At 41.1% G+C, this 24,674-nt stretch overlaps 1 protein-coding gene across 1 annotated transcript in view; it reads right to left on the bottom strand.

Moving 5' to 3' along the window:
• The window catches only part of LOC141762810 (zinc finger protein GLI2-like), a 60,851-nt gene that overhangs the window by 23,141 nt on the left and 13,036 nt on the right, over window positions 1–24,674 (bottom strand). Inside the window, exons 2-4 of the mRNA XM_074626887.1 lie at window positions 9,435–9,540; window positions 3,603–3,805; window positions 754–936 (exon numbers count right to left, since the gene is read on the bottom strand). Coding sequence (XP_074482988.1) covers window positions 754–936; window positions 3,603–3,805; window positions 9,435–9,540 — 492 coding nt within the window. The remainder of the gene's footprint in view (window positions 1–753; window positions 937–3,602; window positions 3,806–9,434; window positions 9,541–24,674) is intronic.

Raw genomic sequence — 24,674 nt, 5'->3', positions numbered from 1 at the left:
AAGGCTGACAAGTCCCATTTCAAGTCCAGTCCCAGGACTAGGCCCAAGACCAGTCCCATGTCCAGTCCCATATCAAGTCAAGTCCCAAGCCCAGTCTCAAGTAAAGGCACATGTCTAGTCCCATATCAAGTCCCAAGTCAATTTAAAAGTAATTTCCCAATTCCAGTCCCAAGCCACGTTCCGAGTCCAGTCTCATGACCAGTCCCAAGTCAGGTCCCAAGTCCAGTGGCACCCAGTCATTGTTCTGCAAGTCACAAGTAAGTCTCAAGTCTTTGCACTAAAGTCCCAATTCAAGACTTACAAGTCCCAATTCAAGTCCCAAGTCCAGTCCCAAGTCCAGTAATTGATTAGTCAATTGACAGAGAATTATTCTGCAACCATTTTGTAAAAATGTTCTTTTAGCTTCTCAAATTTGCAGATTTTCTGCTTCTCTCAGTTTTCTACGACAGGAAACTGAATATGATTTTGGTTTTAGACGGCTGGTCGGACAAAATAAGCGATTAGAAGATGTCGTATTGTAATGTGCGTAATCATAATGGACACTTCTATAGACAAAACGATTCATTGCTCAATCTGAGAAATAATCAGCTGATTAAACAATAATTAAAGTCATTTTTAGTTGCAGTCTGAGATGAATGTTTCTGGAGGTGTTGGAAAACCAGACAGGAAGTGTGCTGTAAAACGAAAACAAGGAGCTAAAAGAGGCTGAAAAGCCCCCGTGATCTTTGAGAGTTTGTTCCCAGAGTTACTCACCGTCGATGGGGGTGATGTAGTCGGACAGGTGGGCCCCGGCGGTGGCCCCGGCCCCCTGCATGAGCAGCTCGCCGTAGGGGCTCCGGTGGCTCGCCATCAGGTGGTAGTACTCGGCGGGGCTCGCCCCGGGATGGGGGGGGGGCAGGCCGAACAGCCCGCGCTCCTTCAGATGCTCATGGGCCACTGTGGAGGAGACAGAGGAGGGAAGGGGTTAATGACTGGAGGGCTGAATTCCTGGCGTGTCCCGCCTCACGCTGAGGAGATCCCTGAATGGAGCGAGGGGCCGGCGGGGCGGGGTCACTGATGTGCAGCGGCCCGTGGAGGTGCTCCCACCCCACCCCCACCTCGAGGCCTCAGGGAGGAAATATCTGTTCACCAGAGACGCTGCCGACGGAGTCTCTGTGAGGTTCGTCTTTCCTTAAAAGAGTCAGGGACAATCATCAGAATCAGTCCCCCTTTCCTATGCTCGTGAAGACGCCGGTCTGCAAATCAAACGCCCCCCTCTTGTCTACCTTTCCTCTGCTCCTGAAGACGCCGGTCTGCAAACCAAACGTCCCCTCTTGTTCTAACTTTCCTCTGCTGTTCCAATTCCAGTCCCAAGTCCAGTCCCAAATCAAGTCCAAAGTCAAGTCCCAATTCAAGGCTGACAGGTCCCAAATCGTGTCCCAATTCCAGTCCCGATTCAAGTTCCAATACAAGTCCCAATTCAAGTCCCAAATCAAGTTCCAATTCAAGTCCCAAGTCAAGTCCCAATTCAAGGCTGACAGGTCCCAATTCAAGTCCCAATTCAAGTTCCAAGTCAAGTCCCAAATCAAGTTCCAATTCACGTCCCAAATCAAGTTCCAATTCAAGTCCCAAGTCAAGACCCAATTCAAGGCTGATAAGTCCCAATTCAAGGCCAAAAATATGTCCCAAATCAAGTTCCAATTCAAGGCTGATAAGTCCTAATTCAAGTCTCAAGTCCAGTCCCAAGTCAGGGCTGACAAGTCCCAAATCAAGTCCCAAGTCCAGTCTCAAGTCAAGTCCCAAATGAAGTCTCAAGTCAAGTCCCTCCTAAATCAAATCCCAAGTCAAGTCCTAATTCAATGCTGACAAGTCCCAAATCAAGTCCTAATTCCAGTCCCATGTCCAATCCTAAGTCAAGTCCCAAGTCCAGTCCCAATTCAAGTCCTAATTCAAGTCCATGGTCACCAGGACCACATACCAGCCTCCGTTCCCAAACCCGAGTCCTCGTCTTTCACCCAGTTATTACCCCCCCCCCCCCCCCCCCCCCCTCCGTTCTGTTCCCTCCCGCCCGGCTTCATCACGGCCAGATCTCCGGCGCGGCGGCTTATTTAACTTTAAAAGCGTCGCCACATTACCTCTGACAGACTGTAAAAGAAGATTTATACGCCGTCCCGCCGCCGCGCTCCGATCTGTTATTGTAATTCAGCGCTGAGGAAAGAGTCGTCGTCACGTCCTCCAGATCATTTTAAAGGATCCTCAAAGCACCTCAGAGAGCTCAGGTCAAGGTTTCCTCCACTGCAACGACTAGTCATGTTATAGCGTTTGTATTTATTCAGCTCCCTGAACACATCCAATAATACTTTCATAGTACTTTAGCTTTATCCAATAATTATTATTAGAAATAAAACATTTTATGACGGAGACGGTGATTCAACTGAGGATCAGATCAGATATGTTTCCAGCTGAATGGTGATTCAAAAATCAACTCGATAAGTTCTAATTTAAATAATAATCAATAAAATATAATATAATAATAATATAATATATATAATAAATAAAATAAATATAATAAAAGTATATAATACAGTAACATTTTAAACAGATATATAAGTCTCAAGTCTTTGCACTCAAGTCCCAATTCAAAGCTGACAAGTCCCAATTCTAGTCCCAATTCAAGGCTGACAAGTCCCAATTCTAGTCCCAATTCGAAGCTGACAAGTCCCAATTCTTGTCCCAATTCAAGGCTGACAAGTCCCAATTCTAGTCCCAATTCAAACCTGACAAGTCCCAATTCTAGTCCCAATTCGAAGCTGACAAGTCCCAATTCTAGTCCCAATTCGAAGCTGACAAGTCCCAATTCTTGTCCCAATTCAAGGCTGACAAGTCCCAATTCTAGTCCCAATTCAAACCTGACAAGTCCCAATTCTAGTCCCAATTCGAAGCTGACAAGTCCCAATTCTTGTCCCAATTTAAGACTGACAAGTCCTAATTCAAGTCCCAATTCAAGACTGAAAAGTCCTAGTTCAAGTCCCAATTCTAGTCCCAATTCTAGTCCCAATTCAAGACTGAAAAGTCCTAGTTCAAGTCCCAATTCTAGTCCCAATTCAAGACTGAAAAGTCCTAATTCAAGTCCCAATTTAAGACTGACAAGTCCTAATTAAAGTCCCAATTCAAAGCTGACAAGTCCTAGTTCAAGTCCCAATTCATGGATGACAAGTCCTAATTCAAGTCCCAAGTCCAGTCCCAAATCAAGTCTCAATTCAACTCCAAAGTCCAGTCCCAAGTCAAGTCCCAATTCAGGGCTGACAAATCCCAATTAAAGTCCCAAGTCCAGTCCCAAGTCCTTAACTTTGAGTTTCGAGTCCTAAACAAGTCATAATGTGCTCTTCAAATGTAATTCAGTTTTTAACAACACAGTAAAAAAATAACTTACTTTTTAATCTTTGGTCTTGGGGGGAAGGTATGAAGTATTAAAGTCCAAGGGAAGTCACGAGTCAGTGTTGTTAAAGTCCAAGTCAAGTTACAAGTCTAATTTGATCTTTGATCAAGTCTAACGTCATGAAATCTGTGTGACCTGTATCAGTATTGATCAGCATGAATAATCAATCAGAGAGAAGACTTACGGTCGGCTGGGCTGAGTCCTCTGGCGGCTGAGATCATGGACAGGGTGGGGCTGCCGTGCACGGACCTCAGGTAGTGCTCCATGTGGGGGTTGACGTACGGGTGAGGCGGGCTGAAGGGAGAGTCGCCGGTCGCCATGGCGGCGGGTGAGAGGCGGATCAGGGAGATATCGGAGATGACGGGGCTGCCGGCCAAACCTGCAGGGCTGGACGAGAGGAAGGGAAGGAAACACGTGACTAAGACACAAGATGGCAAACCTGATCCTCCACAGACGGCGTGGAGGGTGACATCACGTCTAACGCCAGTCCTCTATCGAGCTTTTGATCTGAGGAAGCTTTGAATGGCGGGAAACCCACCTCTCCAGGTTCTGTTTCTACCCACGGGGCGTTAGTCGGTGTCGTTTATCCCGTTAGCTCACCGGCTGATAGAAGAACGAAGAGCTGTTTATAGCTGCAGAGCAATATCTGAGTTTTTGGCCTTTTGGACGCAACCATCTTTGTTTTGGGCTTTTTGCCCGTCGCCATCTTGGTTTTCGACCTTTTGGCCGTTATCATCTTTGTTTATGGCTTTTTCGCCGTCGCCATCCTGTTTTTTCCACCAGTTTGGCCGCCACCATCTTGTTTTTTTCGCCGTTTGGACGCCACCATCTTAGTTTTTTCGCTGTTTGGACGCCACCATCTTGTTTTTTTTGCCGTTTGACCATCGTCATCTTGTTTTTTTTGCAGTTTGGCCGCCACCATCTTGTTTTTTTCGCCGTTTGACCATCTTCATCTTGTTTTTCTGGCCGTCGCGTTAGCTCACTGGCTGATAGAAGGGCGTAGAGCTGACACCTTCTTTCTGTCTGTCTTTGGTATATATTTAATCAGGCTATTCTAATACATCCATAAAATCAAACTTTATTATCGTGTCAGAGTCAGCTGGTGTTTCAGGCCATAAATCTCCAGGTCTTCATTAAAAATACAACTTCTTCTTCTCCATCATCCCCCCGTCCAACAAAGGCTTCATCACCTCGCAGCCAGATCGTTGCATCACGAGCGGAGCGTTTTCTTTCTCTTTGTGCAGAAAGATGAAGATCTGATAACATAATCAGCCCCACAGTCTGCGTGAAATATTAATGCTCTCATCATGAAACAGCCAGCAGGTGAGCTCTCTCTGTCTTTGAATCCAGTTTGTTTACTGTGATAACGAACTGCCGCTCCAACAATCAGCCTCAATCCTCTCATTTCTCTCCTTTACAGAGCGAGTCCTGTGATATTCAGTCTGGCTCCGGCCGTCTGGGTCTGCTAATATGTAAACGTATTCTCACTTCAGTGAAACAGCAACACCTATTTACTGCCGTAGAGGAAGTGGACACCTCTCACACCTCCCGTCAGACATTACCTTACTCTCTGCTGTGTAGTTTAGTTTGTAATGGCAGCGACCGGAGCAGCTGCTGACATGATATTAATAACTCTAACGAGGTGTGTGACTCGTTAAAACACTCAGTCTATCCTGACTGACTGCTGTCGTCACTTTAAACACTGTTTATAACATTAATAATCATTCACACTGCGAGCTGAGAGCGTTACGTTCTCCGTCTACTGGACCAGCAGATGATCAAGTGTGGCACTTTAAACACTGTTTATAACATTAATCTCTCAACCAGAGGGATTAACACATAGGAATTGTTTCTGTGACAGCTTTTTAGTCATCTTTTAACCTGGAATTCAGTGTTAAATATTTGTTCATTAACTCATTTAATACAGTCAGGAAACCAGCGAGAGTCTGCAGCACAACTTTTCATAAAATAATCATTCACACTGCGAGCTGAGAGCGTTACCCGTTACGTTCTCCATCTACTGGACCAGCAGATAATCAAGTGTGGCACTTTAAACTTGTGAGACTAAGAAGTGGACGTAGTCACCGTGACGTCACCCATTCGTTTATGGACTACGGTCTTGAAGCCTGGAGTTCGGCCTTTTGTCCGTCGCCATCTGTGTTTTTTGGTCTTTTGGCCGTCAATATCAGTTTTTGGTCCACCTGGTGGACATGTAGCGCTGGATTCAACATTATAGACCTACAGTATAGACATGCTGAAGTCATTCTGCAGATGCAACTCTCTCTGCTCTTCGTACTTTATTATCAACACATGCATCAACGCTGCATTTGTATTCCAGGCTGACATATTTTGTAAAGCATTAAGAAAAGCACCCATTTCAGTTTTCTGATAACCATTTGTCAAACATGCATCTAAAAAGGTGTCGGTCCGGCTGTGAGGACGGAACGACGTGCAGGATGAGATGATGAAATGACTTCTTAAGGAGGCCATGATTTGCAGCAGCGTGATCTGTTTGTTTGTATGTAGGTCATTTCTCCCTCTGCATGAGGAGGAAGGCGTTCGGGGGTTTTGGCGTTCGGGGGTTTTTGTTGCCTGTTAAGTTTGAGGCGTCCGCTTCACGCAGCAGCAGCAGCAGCAGCAGACTCATAAACCTACAGTGGGAGTTTATTCAGCCGCTCGCCGGACGGCGTGATTTATCTAAATCAGAGCGCTCCCTGAGCCCGACACCGGAGACGAGACTCACTGTCACACTGTAATTCATCTCTGGTGTCGCCGGCGCACACTCACATGATAAAAAAAACACTTCAGGTACAAACACACTTTAGATGCATGTAGAGGAATGCCGTACACACACACACACACACACACACACTATAACACACATCAGATAGAAGTGTTACTGAACCATTCATCATTTTAAAGCTTCTCCACTGTGATGATCTGCAGCTTTTCTCTGCTTTCAATAGTTACAAACTCAAACTGGGGTTTTATTATTTCTTCAAATTAAATAAGCAGTTAGAAGACGTCTGCAGGAAGTTGCAAAATTAAAAAAAAAAGATCAATTAATCAAGAACCAAAAAACCCAAGATGGTGATGGCTAAAAAAACAAAAAACAAGATGGCGATGGCCCAAAAGCCAAAAACCAAGATATTGACATCCAAAAACCATGATGGAGTCGGCCAAACGGAGAACAAACCAAGATGGCGATGGCCAAAAAGCCAAAAACCAAGATGGCGACGGCCAAAAACCAAGATGGAGACGGACAAAAAGCAAGATGCGTCAGTGACAGACTGTTGCGTTTGTAGGGCTGGCCCTCTGCGGTCCAGCTGAGAACTGTCTCAGAGGACGAAGGGGGACCTCGGAGCAGGTTTATGGGACCCTGCAGCCAGCCGTAGAGTTGTCTCTAACGTGAAGACGTTGTGTCTCTGTGTTGAGCGTCCACTCGGCAGGCTGCTTTGTAGCATTAACAGAAGATGTGTCTGAACTGTTCACTTCACTGTGAGGAGCTGCAGGCTGACGGTTTGATCTCAGCTTCTTACATGTTGCTGGTTCCCAGTCTCGCTCCGTCCGCGCTCCTCCTCCTCCTCGCCTCGCTGTCATTTGCTGGCGAGGGAAGAAAAGCCTCCTCTGTATCCGGTGGAGGAAGAAAAAAAAGTCTTATGACAGGCTTGACAAAATAACCAGCCCTCTCATTACGCTATATGCAAACAATGATAAAGGGGACGGCGCCGGGATGTCATGTTAGACAATCAAGGAGGGGACCTCTGACACGCCGCCACGACTGGATAATAAAGTGCCGCACCAGGCGACAAATGACACCGCACTTAATTTGCTGCGCAATGTTCCTGTAATTAGGTGAATTTGGCACAGGCAGGGGGGAGCGACAGCTAGATCAAGGTCTTGATGAATTAGGGGTCCACTGTCAAGATCAAATCACATTAATCAAGGTGGCCGAGTCCGCGGACAGCCTCCCCTCCTCCCCCCCCCGCCCTCCGCTCTCCCAGCCGGCGTGATGAATAGCCCTGCTTCCGCCAGGCGCGAAGTATGCATCACCATCAAATCTGTGAATCTAAATGTAAGAGCACTATTTGGAGAATTCTATTGACTTTTTTTGTCCCGGCACCAGTTTTCCTTTTGTGATAAAGTAACTTTAAACTCCAGAAGGAGCCTCGTTGTTCTGCTGAAAGTGTGCCACCGACTCAGCTCCACTCACGGGCTGCTCCGGACTCGATGCTGCACAACTTACACATGTAATGAAAGACGCTTTTTGTCCGTGTCCATCTTGGTTTAGGTGTATTTGTTTGGACCCAGAAAGACGTGGTTTTGGTTGTTGTTTACGCTCCAGTTGTTGCCATATTGATTCATAAAGTCAACATTCTAGAATCAGTAATTAAAACAAACGTAACAACAATGATCTTTTTTGAATCAAATGGACCGTCTCTACTTCCTTGTTTTGTGAAACCAATCTAAAGAGTTCTAACCCTCATGACACATGAACGCACAGCAATGCTCTTTCCTAATGAGTCTTTACTTTGAGACGCATTATCCTCCAACAAAAAGACAACTTCAACCGAAACAGAATAAGATATCGTCTGAGCACAGCCACAAAGAGCCTCGTGATGACATTATCTCAACTTGTTTCCAACATTAAGAATGCACTTTTAAACAAGATAAGTCTCTTCAAGTTGAATTCATCTCATCCTGAGATAAACTCAGCCTTCAACATTGCAAGAAACACAACAACAACGCGTCCAGATGCTTCCAGATAGAAGTCCAGAATGTGTGAAGTGTAATTGTGTCCAGTGCTGTGTGAATATCCCTGAGCTGAATAAATGGGACCTGTTCCTGCAGTCGGACTCACCGCCAGCGCTGCTGCAGCACATGCAGTGACCTCTACACTCTGGGAGTTTAATTATGGCGCTAGCTCGGGGGCAACACGGTCTGCACCGCACAGATTAGCTCCACAACAAGCCATTAATGAATATAAAGAGGTGCTGGACGCAGGTTGGCTGTATTATGTCATCAGTGATGGATCCGGCCCTGCCGATCGCCGCTAATGGAGCGAGCTGCAGATTGATACGAGCCAACTGGCAGAGATTTATTTCTGTTTTTGACCTTTTTATTATCCAGTAAGAGAAGCGGAACGTAACAAAGTACATTTCATTTAGTATTTAGTATATTATGCTTCTACTTCTACGACATCTCAGGAGGAAATATTATAATTATTTACCATTCATTTCACAGCTGGAATTACAAGTTCCATTGCAGGATAAGATTTTAAAAACAAAACATCTCATCAGTTAATCATTAATGATGGATTGTTATAGATTAAACCAGTGGTTTCCAACCTTTCACTACCACGCTGTTTTCACGGTGACGACCAAAAACCACGATGGAGACGGGCAAAAACCAAGAGGCTTCAAAACGTCAGTCCACAAACCAATAGGCGACGTCACGGTGACTACGTCCACTTCTTCTATTCACACTATGGTTACAATACGTCAACTCTTATTTCTTTCTCATGTTCACACATTCTCAGCCAGACGTTGATGCCTTGCTCAGCGGCTCAGCGGCTCAGCGGCTCCTCAGCTCTTGAAAGACGGGAGATCTTCTCACTGATTGTTCCCAGTTTGGATTCCAGTAACCAAACTTCCGACTCCTCAAATCATCGGAGTGTTTCATCCTCAGACATTTGGAGCCAGAACAGCAAAGCTCGCCCACATAATCAAACTATCGGAAACAAGAACCAGCGTTGATTATTCACTTTGGAAGTCAGCATCATCTGCTTCTGGTATTGAACTTGGCGAGCGCTCCGCTCTCGTCAGCGCCTGCTAACACACACACACACACACACACACACACACTCAAACCCCTCCGGAGTTAAAACAGAAAAACAAGCGGTGCAGTAGTAACTGAATAGGAAATCACCATCTGCATCAAGAAGATCAGAAATCCTTCAGAATCCGACGTGTAGAAATCCCTTCAGAGAACATGTAAAGAAGAAAAGGCCACTTACCCGTGCATGGCGTGCAGCGCGTGAGGCTCGTAGTGGTAGCGTCCTTCGTGATGGCGCATGTCGATGGGGATCGGTGTGTGGAAGGTGGGGAAGATGTGGTGGGGGGCTGCGAGAACAGAAAAGCAAAGAGATGAGGAAGTGAGAGGAGACTTCAATGAACTTCACAGCACGTTGAGCACTTTCCTGTAAAATATCGGCGCTATCACACAAGAGAAGTGGGATAAATAAATAATCAAAGTCGTCCTAAGAAATCCTACATCTTGAACATAAAAGATATCCAACCGGGCTTTTGACAAAGACCTGCAGCTAGAGGGGTCTTTGAACTAGACGGGATGATGGACTGTGTGGGGGGGAAGCTGACAGACCGCGCTGGGAAAAAGCTTTCTTCTGCTTTACCAAACGGAGTCTCTGAAGCCCTGAACCCACGAGCACTGAACACACACTCCTGGGCCAGCTGTAAACATGACGGCCGCCGTCTGTTCGGGGACTTCTTCTGCTTGTTTCCAGGATTTAAGTGTTCCTAAAGTGACCGTCTGGTGTTGCTTTGTGTTTTCTAGGGTTGGAGAGAAACGTTCGTGACCTTCGGCGCCACCAGGTGAGAAAACCATGGCGGTAAATTGGCTCCTAAGGAGTGCCAGAAACTTCCATAAAATATTCCAATAAAATGGTCAAAATCGAAGCAGAAGAGTCCGAAAACACTGGATCCTACATTTCCCATAATGCAACGTGATAAGAGCTTTTTAATAGACTCTTCCTGCTTGTTAAACATCCACACCTCCAGTATCAACGTATCCTCACACAACCGTTCCAATGATATCTTACGAAAAGTTATTCCAGTTTTCCTACAAAGTCTAAATTTCCGTACGTTACATACATGCAGTTTTTTCAAAATAAACTTCCGTCTTCACAAGAAACAACTTGGAGTCAGGAAAAGATGAAGGTTTGGATTGAAGTAACTACAGAAGTGCCGTTACTGAAGTGCAGAAGTAACGTGACAAATAAGTCAACGTTTGTAAGTCACGTGAGTCGTTAGTATCATCAGTCCTGTGAGTCGTTAGTATCATCAGTCCCGTGAGTCGTTAGTATCATCAGTCCCGTGAGTCGTTAGTATCATCAGTCCCGTGAGTCGTTAGTATCATCAGTCCCGTGAGTCGTTAGTATCGTCAGTCCCGGGAGTCGTTAGTATCATTAGTCCCGCGAGTCATACGAGTCGCTAGTCACTTGAATCGTTAGTATCGTCAGTCACGTGAGTCGTTAGTATCGTCAGTCACATGAGTCGTTAGTGTCGTCAGTCACATGAGTCGTTAGTGTCGTCAGTCACATGAGTCGTTAGTATCGTCAGTCACATGAGTCGTTAGTATCGTCAGTCCCATGAGTCGCTAGTCACGTGAGTCGTTAGTATCATTCCCGCGCATCGTTAGTATCGTCAGTCCCGCGAGTCGTTAGTATCGTCAGTCCCGCGAGTCGTTAGTATCGTCAGTCCCGTGAGTCGTTAGTATCGTTAGTCCCGTGAGTCGTTAGTATCCTCAGTCCCGTGAGTCACATGAGTCGTAAGTATGGAAGTTACGTGACAAATAGGTTAACATTTGGGTTCAAATTTTCTCTAAATTATAATAAAATGACTCCACGAATAAGTAAAATTATTTTGAAAAGAGTCCAAACAGGATGTTATTTTACATCAAGTATCAAACTGACGGATGGAAAATCTTGTTTTGATACCAAATAAAATGGATTTATCTGACGTTAAATTAAAGTTCTAGCCTTATCGGAACGTACTGTACGACATGAAGACTTTACGCATTGTTGTGTATCTCACATTTAACTATTTAACTATAAGACATGTTTAGTTTTATTTGTCAGCAACACGAGATGATTTATTCGTCCGGAGGGTGAATGAGTGAGACGAACCTGAAGACGTTTAAGAGCGGTCTGGTTTTAAGAGTCATCCCTTTAATGGCCCTTTTGATTTTCCATTAAAAGGCCTGTTTGTTATCCTGCTGGATTCCTCTCTGATCTGGGAAGTTGAGGACTAATTAGCTGTTGGGATAACAGGAAACCGCAGACCATGTCGTGTCTTTATTTTACCTTCAGGGCCTCTCTTTCTCTTCATGGTTCTTGTTAACATTTTTCTCAGGTTTTTATTTTGGAAAAGCTCCGACTCTCTTTCTCATCATCTCCTCCTCCTCCTCCTCCCTCGCTACAGTTTCCTGTTAATTGTAACCCGGTGTGTCTGGTGTGCCGGATCGGAGAGGACCAGAAGAAGAAGAAAAAAGGACGCGGCGAGGAGGGAGAGGTGAGCCAGCTGATCTCTGGATCGCATTAAAATTCCTCCCGTGTCACACTCGCTCTCTCTCTAGCGGGAATCTCTCAGGGTGACCTGGGATTTGGGAGCGTCGGGGTCAGGGTCACGGATCATTATCTGCTCTGGGCCCGGCGTTGGGAGGGGGGGGGGGGTTAACGGGGGCCTCCCGGCGCTCCCCGGGGAGCCCGGGACCTGGGTGAGTCAGCATTCCAGGTCCATTCCTCTCACTCTGCACCCTGACAGGCTGACGGGACAGACCCGGTCCCAGAAGGAACCACAGAAATAGACCTCTTGACTTCACTTTGGGTCTGCTCAGCGCCACCGAGGCCTGACGGGACGACCGGGCTGGATTCTCTCAGCTGCGTCTCGTCACGCCGCCGTCTGAGCCGCGTTTAGTCGGTTTCCTGTCGCCCAATACCGACAGTGAGCTCTTTTACTGATCCCTCTGCAGTTCTTCAGCTTAGAAACGTCTCGTCTAGAGTGGAATACTTCAAGTAGTATTTCACTTCACAACATTTAAACTCTGTTCTCATCACTCTGAAGCAAATTCACTTCTGAAATCAGGGATTTATTATTAGGATTATTATTATTAAGCCAACCCGGGAGTCGTTAGTATCGTCAGTCTGGACTTGTCCTAAGTCCAGTCCCAAGTCTAGTCCCAAGTCCAGCCCCAAGTCCAGTCCCAATTCAAGTTCCAAATCAAGTCCCAAGTCAAGTCCAGTCCCAAGTCCAGTCCCAAGTCCAGTCCCAAGTCCAGTCCCAAATCAAGTCCCAAGTCCGTTCCAAGTCCCGATGGATTCATCAGGTTTTTCTAGTCCCATATGATCCCAGTTTCTTCCCTCTGGCTTTAAAATGGAGCCACTACCAACTAAAAATCACAAGTAGTGTTAAAGAAATGAGTGGCGTTAAATGAATTAGCGTTATTATCACGTTAACTCTGACAGCCCTAATAAAATATATGTGGTAAGACTTTGTGTTTTTTCCCGGCCGAGCGGCCGTGCGGCAGAGCGGCGTGCTCTCCATCATGTCAAACAAGCAGCGGTGAGGCCAGCAGAGCCAGGGGGTCAGAGAACACAGACCCTCCTGCTTCAGCAGATTGTGAGCGGCGTGCAGCGGAGCGTTTATCGACACGGGAGGCTGCCGCCGAGTGCTGACGCCACAGCGTCCAACCTCCATCTATTTTAGGAGAATCGAACCGGAGGTATCCTCGGCTGGCGATCGGGGGGGATTGGCGAGGAGCGAAGCGGGAAAAGACACCTGCGACGCATTCATCACCGCCGAGAGGAAGAGGTGCATCAGTCAAAAGAGTCCCCCCGTGTTCCCTCGCTCACCTCATTAAGACATCAGCGTTAATGTGTGGAGCTCATTCTCCAGGTTCCCCTCTCCCCTCAGAACTAGGTCTCCCTTTAATTCACCCATCAGTCCGGGGGCCCGGCGTACTCCCAGGCGCCCCCCTAGCGAGGGCGCCGGCGGGGTAATATGGATGTTAGCCGGGGAGCACGCTGACAGCGCCGATTTAATTCATTGTATTTTAATTATCGCTCTCCTCTCGACAGCGAGCCTTTATCACGGCCCCGGCCAGGAAGATAATAAACTTTAGCTTTAAGGTAATTACTTAATCTGGACAAACGTGTGTGTTAAGCAGCGCTATTAAAGCGAGGGGGCGATAAATCAGCGGCGCTTCGGAGGGCGGTGATTACTCCACGGTGCAATCAGTCTTTGAGACCCTCGCAGTCTTTTAAGTACCTAAATTGCACAAACAGCATGCTAACAACATGCCGCTCATGTCACGGCGTGCGAGGTGGCGGCGGCGCTCGCCTGCCTCGTTTTGTTAATGCCAACCGCCGCCGCCGCTGCGCTCACCTTCAGCCCGGTGATGCATGGAGGTTATTAGCACGTGGCCTGAGCCCAGCTGTCGAAGGCTGATAAGTGACTCGCCCTCGTGGTGGTTCACCACTGAGGCCACCAGGGCCACCAGGGCCACTGAGGTCTACTAGGGCCACCAGGGCCACCAGGGCCACCAGGGCCACCACAACCACCGAGGCCACCAAGGCCACCAGGGCCACCACAACCAACGAGGCCACCGAGGCCACCGAGGGCCACTGAGACCACAAGGGCCACTGAGGCCACCAAAGGGCCACTTAGGCCACCAAAGGGCCACTGAGGCCACCAGGGCCACCTCACTACAGACTCACAGCAATTTAGCCTCGATGGATGGATGGATTGAGGAATCAATGGTTGTCTCATAAATGTACTCTTGACTCGTGAGTCGTTAGCATCGTACCTCTTTTAGAAGAAGCAGAAGGTTGTGACCACGTCTGGTTACCGTGCTAAACTACTACAATACTAAACTTTAAGATAAAACGGGAACCTGTGTTCCTGGCGTCTGGTTACCTTGCTAAACTACTACAATACTAAACTTTAAGATAAAACAGGAACCTGTGTTCCTGGCGTCTGGTTACCGTGCTAAACTACTACAATACTAAACTAAGATAAAACAGGAACCCGTGTTCCTGGCGTCTGGTTACCGTGCTAAACTACTACAATACTAAACTTTAAGATAAAACAGGAACCTGTGTTCCTGGCGTCTGGTTACCTTGCTAAACTACTACAATACTAAACTTTAAGATAAAACAGGAACCTGTGTTCCTGGCGTCTGGTTACCGTGCTAAACTACTACAATACTAAACTAAGATAAAACAGGAACCCGTGTTCCTGGCGTCTGGTTACCGTGCTAAACTACTACAATACTAAACTAAGATAAAACAGGAACCTGTGTTCCTGGCGTCTGGTTACCGTGCTAAACTACTACAATACTAAACTTTAAGATAAAACAGGAACCTGTGTTCCTGGCGTCTGGTTACCTTGCTAAACTACTACAATACTAAACTTTAAGATAAAACAGGAACCTGTGTTCCTGGCGTCTGGTTACCGTGCTAAACTACTACAATACTAAACTAAGATAAAATAGGAACCCGTGTTCCTGGCGTCTGGTTACCGTGCTAAACTACTACAATACTAAACTTTAAGATAAAACAGGAACCCGTGTTCCTGGCGTCTGGTTACCGTGCTAAACTACTACAATACTAAACTTTAAGATAAAACAGGAACCCGTGTTCCTGGCGTCTGGTTACCTTGCTAAACTACTACAATACTAAACTTTAAGATAAAACAGGAACCCGTGTTCCTGGCGTCTGGTTACCGTGCTAAACTACTACAATACTAAACTTTAAGATAAAACAGGAACCCGTGTTCCTGGCGTCTGGTTACCTTGCTAAACTACTACAATACTAAACTTTAAGATAAAACAGGAACCCGTGTTCCTGGCGTCTGGTTACCGTGCTAAACTACTACAATACTAAACTTTAAGATAAAACAGGAACCTGTGTTCCTGGCGTCTGGTTACCTTGCTAAACTACTACAATACTAAACTTTAAGATAAAACAGGAACCTGTGTTCCTGGCGTCTGGTTACCGTGCTAAACTACTACAATACTAAACTTTAAGATAAAACAGGAACCCGTGTTCCTGGCGTCTGGTTACCGTGCTAAACTACTACAATACTAAACTTTAAGATAAAACAGGAACCCGTGTTCCTGGCGTCTGGTTACCGTGCTAAACTACTACAATACTAAAAGTTAAGATAAAACAGGAACCCGTGTTCCTGGCGTCTGGTTACCGTGCTAAACTACTACAATACTAAACTTTAAGATAAAACAGGAACCCGTGTTCCTTGCGTCTTGTTACCGTGCTAACCTACTATGATACTAAACTTTAAGATAAAACAGGAACCCTTGTTCCTGGCGTCTGGTTGTCGTGTTCCTGGCGTATAAGCGGAGGGCTGACTATGAAGAAGTGGCGCCGGCCCGCTGCAGACGCTAAAACAAATGTTATCAAGCAAAGACTAATAGATGGCTGGAGCCTGAAGCGAGGGCCGCCGCGGTGGTGGCGGCGCCCGACGCTGCGTATACGACCCAGGGGGGATCGGGGCGGCCCGGCGAATCAGGTAAATGTGCCTGTTGAACTCTCACGAGCGCTCGCCTTTTGTTCTTCCTGTGGCGGCGGAACAATGGAGCTGTCAGGGTGATGGAATGAGGCTGCCTGGTCAATCCCCCCCCGGCCAGGACGGCAGCGCCGCCGAGGACACCCGGAGGACGGGATGGGGGACGGGCTGGAGGATGGGCTGGATACCTGACGGGACTCCTCCTGGTACAACGTGTCCACACTGGGACAGAAATACGCCGTAACTAGACGTTAAATCCGTTTTTAGGGATTTAAAACTGCTAAAACTACTAGAAATACTACAAGATACTGCTAATACTACTAGAAATACTACAAGATACTGCTAAAACTACTAGAAATACTACAAGATACTGCTAATACTACTAGAAATACTACTAGATACTGCTAAAACTACTAGAAATACTACAAGATACTGCTAATACTACTAGAAATACTACAAGATACTGCTAAAACTACTAGAAATACTACAAGATACTGCTAATACTACTAGAAATACTACAAGATACTGCTAAAACTACTAGAAATACTACAAGATACTGCTAATACTACTAGAAATACTACAAGATACTGCTAATACTACTAGAAATACTACAAGATACTGCTAAAACTACTAGAAATACTACAAGATACTGCTAATACTACTAGAAATACTACTAGATACTGCTAAAACTACTAGAAATACTACAAGATACTGCTAATACTACTAGAAATACTACAAGATACTGCTAAAACTACTAGAAATACTACTAGATACTGCTAATACTACTAGAAATACTACAAGATACTGCTAAAACTACTAGAAATACTACAAGATACTGCTAAAACTACTAGAAATACTACTAGATACTGCTAAAACTACTAGAAATACTACAAGATACTGCTAATACTACTAGAAATACTACAAGATACTGCTAAAACTACTAGAAATACTACTAGATACTGCTAATACTACTAGAAATACTACAAGATACTGCTAATACTACTAGAAATACTACTAGATACTGCTAAAACTACTAGAAATACTACAAGATACTGCTAATACTACTAGAAATACTACAAGATACTGCTAAAACTACTAGAAATACTACTAGATACTGCTAATACTACTAGAAATACTACAAGATACTGCTAAAACTACTAGAAATACTACAAGATACTGCTAATACTACTAGAAATACTACAAGATACTGCTAAAACTACTAGAAATACTACAAGATACTGCTAATACTACTAGAAATACTACAAGATACTGCTAATACTACTAGAAATACTACAAGATACTGCTAAAACTACTAGAAATACTACAAGATACTGCTAAAACTACTAGAAATACTACAAGATACTGCTAATACTACTAGAAATACTACAAGATACTGCTAAAACTACTAGAAATACTACAAGATACTGCTAATACTACTAGAAATACTACAAGATACTGCTAATACTACTAGAAATACTACAAGATACTGCTAAAACTACTAGAAATACTACAAGATACTGCTAAAACTACTAGAAATACTACAAGATACTGCTAATACTACTAGAAATACTACAAGATACTGCTAATACTACTAGAAATACTACAAGATACTGCTAATACTACTAGAAATACTACAAGATACTGCTAAAACTACTAGAAATACTACAAGATACTGCTAAAACTACTAGAAATACTACAAGATACTGCTAATACTACTAGAAATACTACTAGATACTGCTAAAACTACTAGAAATACTACAAGATACTGCTAATACTACTAGAAATACTACAAGATACTGCTAAAACTACTAGAAATACTACAAGATACTGCTAATACTACTAGAAATACTACAAGATACTGCTAATACTACTAGAAATACTACAAGATACTGCTAAAACTACTAGAAATACTACAAGATACTGCTAAAACTACTAGAAATACTACAAGATACTGCTAATACTACTAGAAATACTACAAGATACTGCTAAAACTACTAGAAATACTACAAGATACTGCTAATACTACTAGAAATACTACAAGATACTGCTAAAACTACTAGAAATACTACAAGATACTGCTAAAACTACTAGAAATACTACAAGATACTGCTAATACTACTAGAAATACTACAAGATACTGCTAAAACTACTAGAAATACTACAAGATACTGCTAAAACTACTAGAAATACTACAAGATACTGCTAATACTACTAGAAATACTACAAGATACTGCTAAAACTACTAGAAATACTACAAGATACTGCTAATACTACTAGAAATACTACTAGATACTGCTAAAACTACTAGAAATACTACAAGATACTGCTAATACTACTAGAAATACTACAAGATACTGCTAAAACTACTAGAAATACTACAAGATACTGCTAATACTACTAGAAATACTACTAGATACTGCTAAAACTACTAGAAATACTACAAGATACTGCTAATACTACTAGAAATACTACAAGATACTGCTAAAACTACTAGAAATACTACAAGATACTGCTAATACTACTAGAAATACTACAAGATACTGCTAAAACTACTAGAAATACTACAAGATACTGCTAAAACTACTAGAAATACTACAAGATACTGCTAATACTACTAGAAATACTACTAGATACTGCTAAAACTACTAGAAATACTACAAGATACTGCTAATACTACTAGAAATACTACTAGATACTGCTAAAACTACTAGAAATACTACAAGATACTGCTAATACTACTAGAAATACTACAAGATACTGCTAAAACTACTAGAAATACTACAAGATACTGCTAATACTACTAGAAATACTACAAGATACTGCTAATACTACTAGAAATACTACAAGATACTGCTAAAACTACTAGAAATACTACAAGATACTGCTAAAACTACTAGAAATACTACAAGATACTGCTAATACTACTAGAAATACTACTAGATACTGCTAAAACTACTAGAAATACTACAAGATACTGCTAATACTACTAGAAATACTACAAGATACTGCTAAAACTACTAGAAATACTACAAGATACTGCTAATACTACTAGAAATACTACAAGATACTGCTAATACTACTAGAAATACTACTAGATACTGCTAAAACTACTAGAAATACTACAAGATACTGCTAATACTACTAGAAATACTACAAGATACTGCTAATACTACTAGAAATACTACAAGATACTGCTAAAACTACTAGAAATACTACAAGATACTGCTAATACTACTAGAAATACTACAAGATACTGCTAAAACTACTAGAAATACTACAAGATACTGCTAATACTACTAGAAATACTACAAGATACTGCTAAAACTACTAGAAATACTACAAGATACTGCTAAAACTACTAGAAATACTACAAGATACTGCTAATACTACTAGATATACTACTAGATACTGCTAATACTACAAGATACTGCTAAAACTACTAGAAATACTACTAGATACTGCTAATACTACTAGAAATACTACAAGATACTGCTAATACTACTAGAAATACTACTAGATACTGCTAAAACTACTAGAAATACTACAAGATACTGCTAAAACTACTAGAAATACTACTAGATACTACTAATACTACTAGAAATACTACTAGAAATACTACAAGATACTACTAATACTACTAGAAATACTACTAGATACTACTAATACTACAAGATACTGCTAATACTACTAGAAATACTACTAGATACTGCTAATACTACTAGAAATACTACAAGATACTGCTAATACTACTAGAAATACTACAAGATACTGCTAATACTACTAGAAATACTACAAGATACTGCTAATACTACTAGAAATACTACAAGATACTGCTAATACTACTAGAAATACTACAAGATACTGCTAAAACTACTAGAAATACTACAAGATACTGCTAATACTACTAGAAATACTACTAGATACTGCTAAAACTACTAGAAATACTACAAGATACTGCTAATACTACTAGAAATACTACAAGATACTGCTAAAACTACTAGAAATACTACAAGATACTGCTAATACTACTAGAAATACTACAAGATACTGCTAATACTACTAGAAATACTACAAGATACTGCTAATACTACTAGATATACTACTAGATACTGCTAATACTACTAGAAATACTACTAGATACTGCTAAAACTACTAGAAATACTACAAGATACTGCTAATACTACTAGAAATACTACAAGATACTGCTAATACTACTAGAAATACTACTAGATACTGCTAATACTACTAGATACTGCTAATACTACTAGAAATACTACTAGATACTGCTAATACTACTAGAAATACTACTAGATACTGCTAATACTACTAGAAATACTACAAGATACTGCTAATACTACTAGAAATACTACTAGATACTGCTAATACTACTAGATACTGCTAATACTACTAGAAATACTACTAGAAATACTACAAGATACTACTAATACTACTAGAAATACTACAAGATACTGCTAAAACTACTAGAAATACTACAAGATACTGCTAAAACTACTAGAAATACTACAAGATACTGCTAATACTACTAGAAATACTACTAGATACTGCTAATACTACAAGATACTGCTAATACTACTAGAAATACTACTAGATACTGCTAATACTACTAGAAATACTACAAGATACTGCTAATACTACTAGAAATACTACAAGATACTGCTAATACTACTAGAAATACTACAAGATACTGCTAATACTACTAGAAATACTACAAGATACTGCTAATACTACTAGAAATACTACAAGATACTGCTAATACTACTAGAAATACTACTAGATACTGCTAAAACTACTAGAAATACTACAAGATACTGCTAATACTACTAGAAATACTACAAGATACTGCTAATACTACTAGAAATACTACAAGATACTACTAATACTACTAGAAATACTACAAGATACTGCTAAAACTACTAGAAATACTACAAGATACTGCTAAAACTACTAGAAATACTACAAGATACTGCTAATACTACTAGAAATACTACAAGATACTACTAATACTACTAGAAATACTACAAGATACTGCTAAAACTACTAGAAATACTACAAGATACTGCTAAAACTACTAGAAATACTACAAGATACTGCTAATACTACTAGAAATACTACAAGATACTACTAATACTACTAGAAATACTACAAGATACTGCTAAAACTACTAGAAATACTACAAGATACTGCTAAAACTACTAGAAATACTACAAGATACTGCTAATACTACTAGAAATACTACTAGATACTGCTAATACTACAAGATACTGCTAATACTACTAGAAATACTACTAGATACTGCTAATACTACTAGAAATACTACAAGATACTGCTAATACTACTAGAAATACTACAAGATACTGCTAATACTACTAGAAATACTACAAGATACTGCTAATACTACTAGAAATACTACTAGATACTGCTAAAACTACTAGAAATACTACAAGATACTGCTAATACTACTAGAAATACTACAAGATACTGCTAAAACTACTAGAAATACTACAAGATACTGCTAAAACTACTAGAAATACTACAAGATACTGCTAATACTACTAGAAATACTACAAGATACTGCTAAAACTACTAGAAATACTACAAGATACTGCTAAAACTACTAGAAATACTACAAGATACTGCTAATACTACTAGAAATACTACAAGATACTGCTAAAACTACTAGAAATACTACAAGATACTGCTAAAACTACTAGAAATACTACAAGATACTGCTAATACTACTAGATACTGCTAATACTACTAGAAATACTACTAGATACTGCTAATACTACTAGATACTGCTAATACTACTAGAAATACTACTAGATACTGCTAATACTACTAGATACTGCTAAAACTACTAGAAATACTACAAGATACTGCTAAAACTACTAGAAATACTACTAGATACTACTAATACTACTAGAAATACTACTAGAAATACTACAAGATACTACTAATACTACTAGAAATACTACTAGATACTACTAATACTACTAGAAATACTACTAGATACTGCTAATACTACTAGAAATACTACTAGATACTACTAATACTACTAGAAATACTACTAGATACTGCTAATACTACTAGAAATACTACTAGATACTGCTAATACTACTCTCTTATTTATAAAATCTTAATGAAATGCTATGTCTCAAATACGAGATATGGATCTCTTAACTTTTTCTCACTTTTTTAATTATTTAATTTCATTTACAAAAAATAATATTTTTTTAATAATAATAATGATGACAATAATCAAAATAATATTAAATGAAAATAAATGAACAAAGCAAAAAATAATAATAAATAAATACAAATATATTAATAATAAATAAATAGAAAAAATTAAAATAAAAGAACAAAGCAGAAAATAATAATACATAAAAAATATATTAATAATAATAAATAAATAAAATGAAAAAATAGGATGATCTCTGCAGCATGACGATATTTAATTTAAAACGCTTTTTTGGAACCTCACCCTGCGATTTGAAGATTTCAGGAGGCCACATTGTGATTTGAATGAAACTCAGATTAATTGTGCAGCTCTAGTCGTTGCTCTCCGACACACTACAGGAACTAAACTGTTCAATTTAACGTGTAACATGTCGTTACGTCTGGGCTCTCTCACATTTTACACATCTGGTAACATCTGTTAGTGTTGGCCAGACTTAACGCAAGATGCTTTAAGGACAGAACGTGATTTACTCTGCTGTTTAATATATAATAAATACTACAAAACCAAGTATACAAGTAGCTGGCATTGATATGGCTCTTAAGGCCTGGAGGAGTCGTCCTGGAGGAGTCGTCCTCAACCGCCCGTCCTCCTGCCTCTCAGCCCAAGTGGGCGACCTCTGACCCCCACACCCCAGCCTGTGAATAGGGGCCGGCGAGGGCCACAAAGCCGCAGTGTGTCATGATAAAGTGCTTCCCGCCTCACACAATGAGAGCACCATTAAACGCTGACTCGTCTCGTCTCGGCCAATCAGAGCAGGACAGGAAGAGAAGATGCTTTAGGAACTTCTTTTTAAAGGAGAAATGGTCCTCTTGAAATAGAACAAACATTAAATATGAAGCGTTTTCAACGCCGTAACGCTGACCAGAAGAACCCCCCGTGTGTCCGTGAAGCATCATTACGGTGATTCATCTGTAAAGTCCCGTCTAACGACTTCCTCTGACTCGGCTGTGGACTTATTAACAAAGAGATGTGCATAATATTTCCTGACCTTATTCCAGTCCGTGCTTGGCCTGGTTCGCTGGATAATTAGCTCGTGCAAACGCCACCAATGGCTACAAGACAAAGCACATCAGCACAACAATTAGTCTAAAAGAGCTGTTAGCTTCCTCCCCGAACCGGCCCTGCACAGCAAACGCTGCACAGCAAACGCTGCACAGCAAACGATGCACAGCAAACGATGCACAGCAAACGATGCACAGCAAACGCTGCACAGCAAACGCTGCACAGCAAACGATGCACAGCAAACGATGCACAGCAAACGCTGCACAGCAAACGCTGCACAGCAAACGATGCACAGCAAACGCTGCACAGCAAACGATGCACAGTTTCACATCTGCAGCTATCACGTCATTTTTAGCACTTTGTTTATGTGCAAACGACCAGTAACACAGAAGATAAATATCTCTTATTTATAAAATCGTGCTGAGATACTACGTCACAATTTTACTTAAAATTATTAAAAATTATTAAAAATTAAATAAATTACAAATTACAAATTAAAAAGAAAATCTATAAATGTTTATATTTGCATTACATTAGTAGTTTGGTATAATTATAACTACTTTATTTCACTCTACCTCATTTACTTATTTAATTTTATTTACAAAAATTAAAAAAAATGTTTTAATAATATTAACAATAACATTATAATTATAACAATAATAATCAAAATAATTAAAACAATAAATAATAATATAGTAATAAAATAAATGATTAAAATACATTTAAATAAATAAATAAAATGAGAAAATTATTTTAATAAAATTAGAAATGATAAAATAATATATATATAAATGTTTATATTTGCATTACATTAGTAGTTTGGTATAATTATAGTGTATCGCTTAACTACTTTATTTCACTCTACCTCATTTAATTATTTAATTTTATTTACAAAATTAAAAAAAAAATTTAATATTAACAATAACATTTAAATAATAACAATAATATAAAAAATAAAATAAATAAATAAAACAATAAGTAATAAAACAAAATAATAATGAATACAAATAATTAAATGAAACGATTATAAAAATAAATACATCAAATGAAATAAAAATAATAATAATAAAAAATAAATAAAATGCATTTGCACACTTTGCTAATGCATATATAGTATTGTTATCCTATGTTTATATTGCCATTACATTAGTAGTTTTGTATATTTATAGTGTATTTTAATATATTCTTTATATTGTGTATTCTATAGATATTCTAAAGATATATATCTCTAGTGTTGATATGTATATTTATTGTTCCTACTGCTGCTGTAACACAATCATTTACCCATTTTGGATCAATAACGTACATCCATCCATCCATCCATCCATCCATCCATCCATCCATCCATCCATCTGTCTGTTTTCAGAGTAGATGTACTTCAGCTACTACTGTTGTCTCCCTCAGTGGAGTTAATCCTTCATCACATCCCACTGACGGGTCCTCCCGGCAGTAGAAAGCTCAGGGAGGCCCTTGATTAGGAAAGGAGAGCTGGGCTGAGGGGGCTGTTGAGAGAGGAGGCCTCCTCGCTGCGAGCGAGCGAGCGGGGGCCGGACGCCGCCTGCTGAGGCGTCATGTCGGCCCTCGCCGTCTCTCAGGGCTCGTGTTAATGGTGTTACTGGTGTTACTGGTGTTACTGGTGTTACACCCACGTCCCTGACGCTTTACACGCTTT

Source organism: Sebastes fasciatus, chromosome 24, assembly GCF_043250625.1.
Source record: "Sebastes fasciatus isolate fSebFas1 chromosome 24, fSebFas1.pri, whole genome shotgun sequence".
NCBI classification, from domain to species: Eukaryota; Metazoa; Chordata; class Actinopteri; order Perciformes; family Sebastidae; genus Sebastes; species Sebastes fasciatus.
The sequence above is the reverse complement of the archived record's forward strand: the minus strand, read 5'-3'. Positions and strand labels throughout refer to the sequence as shown.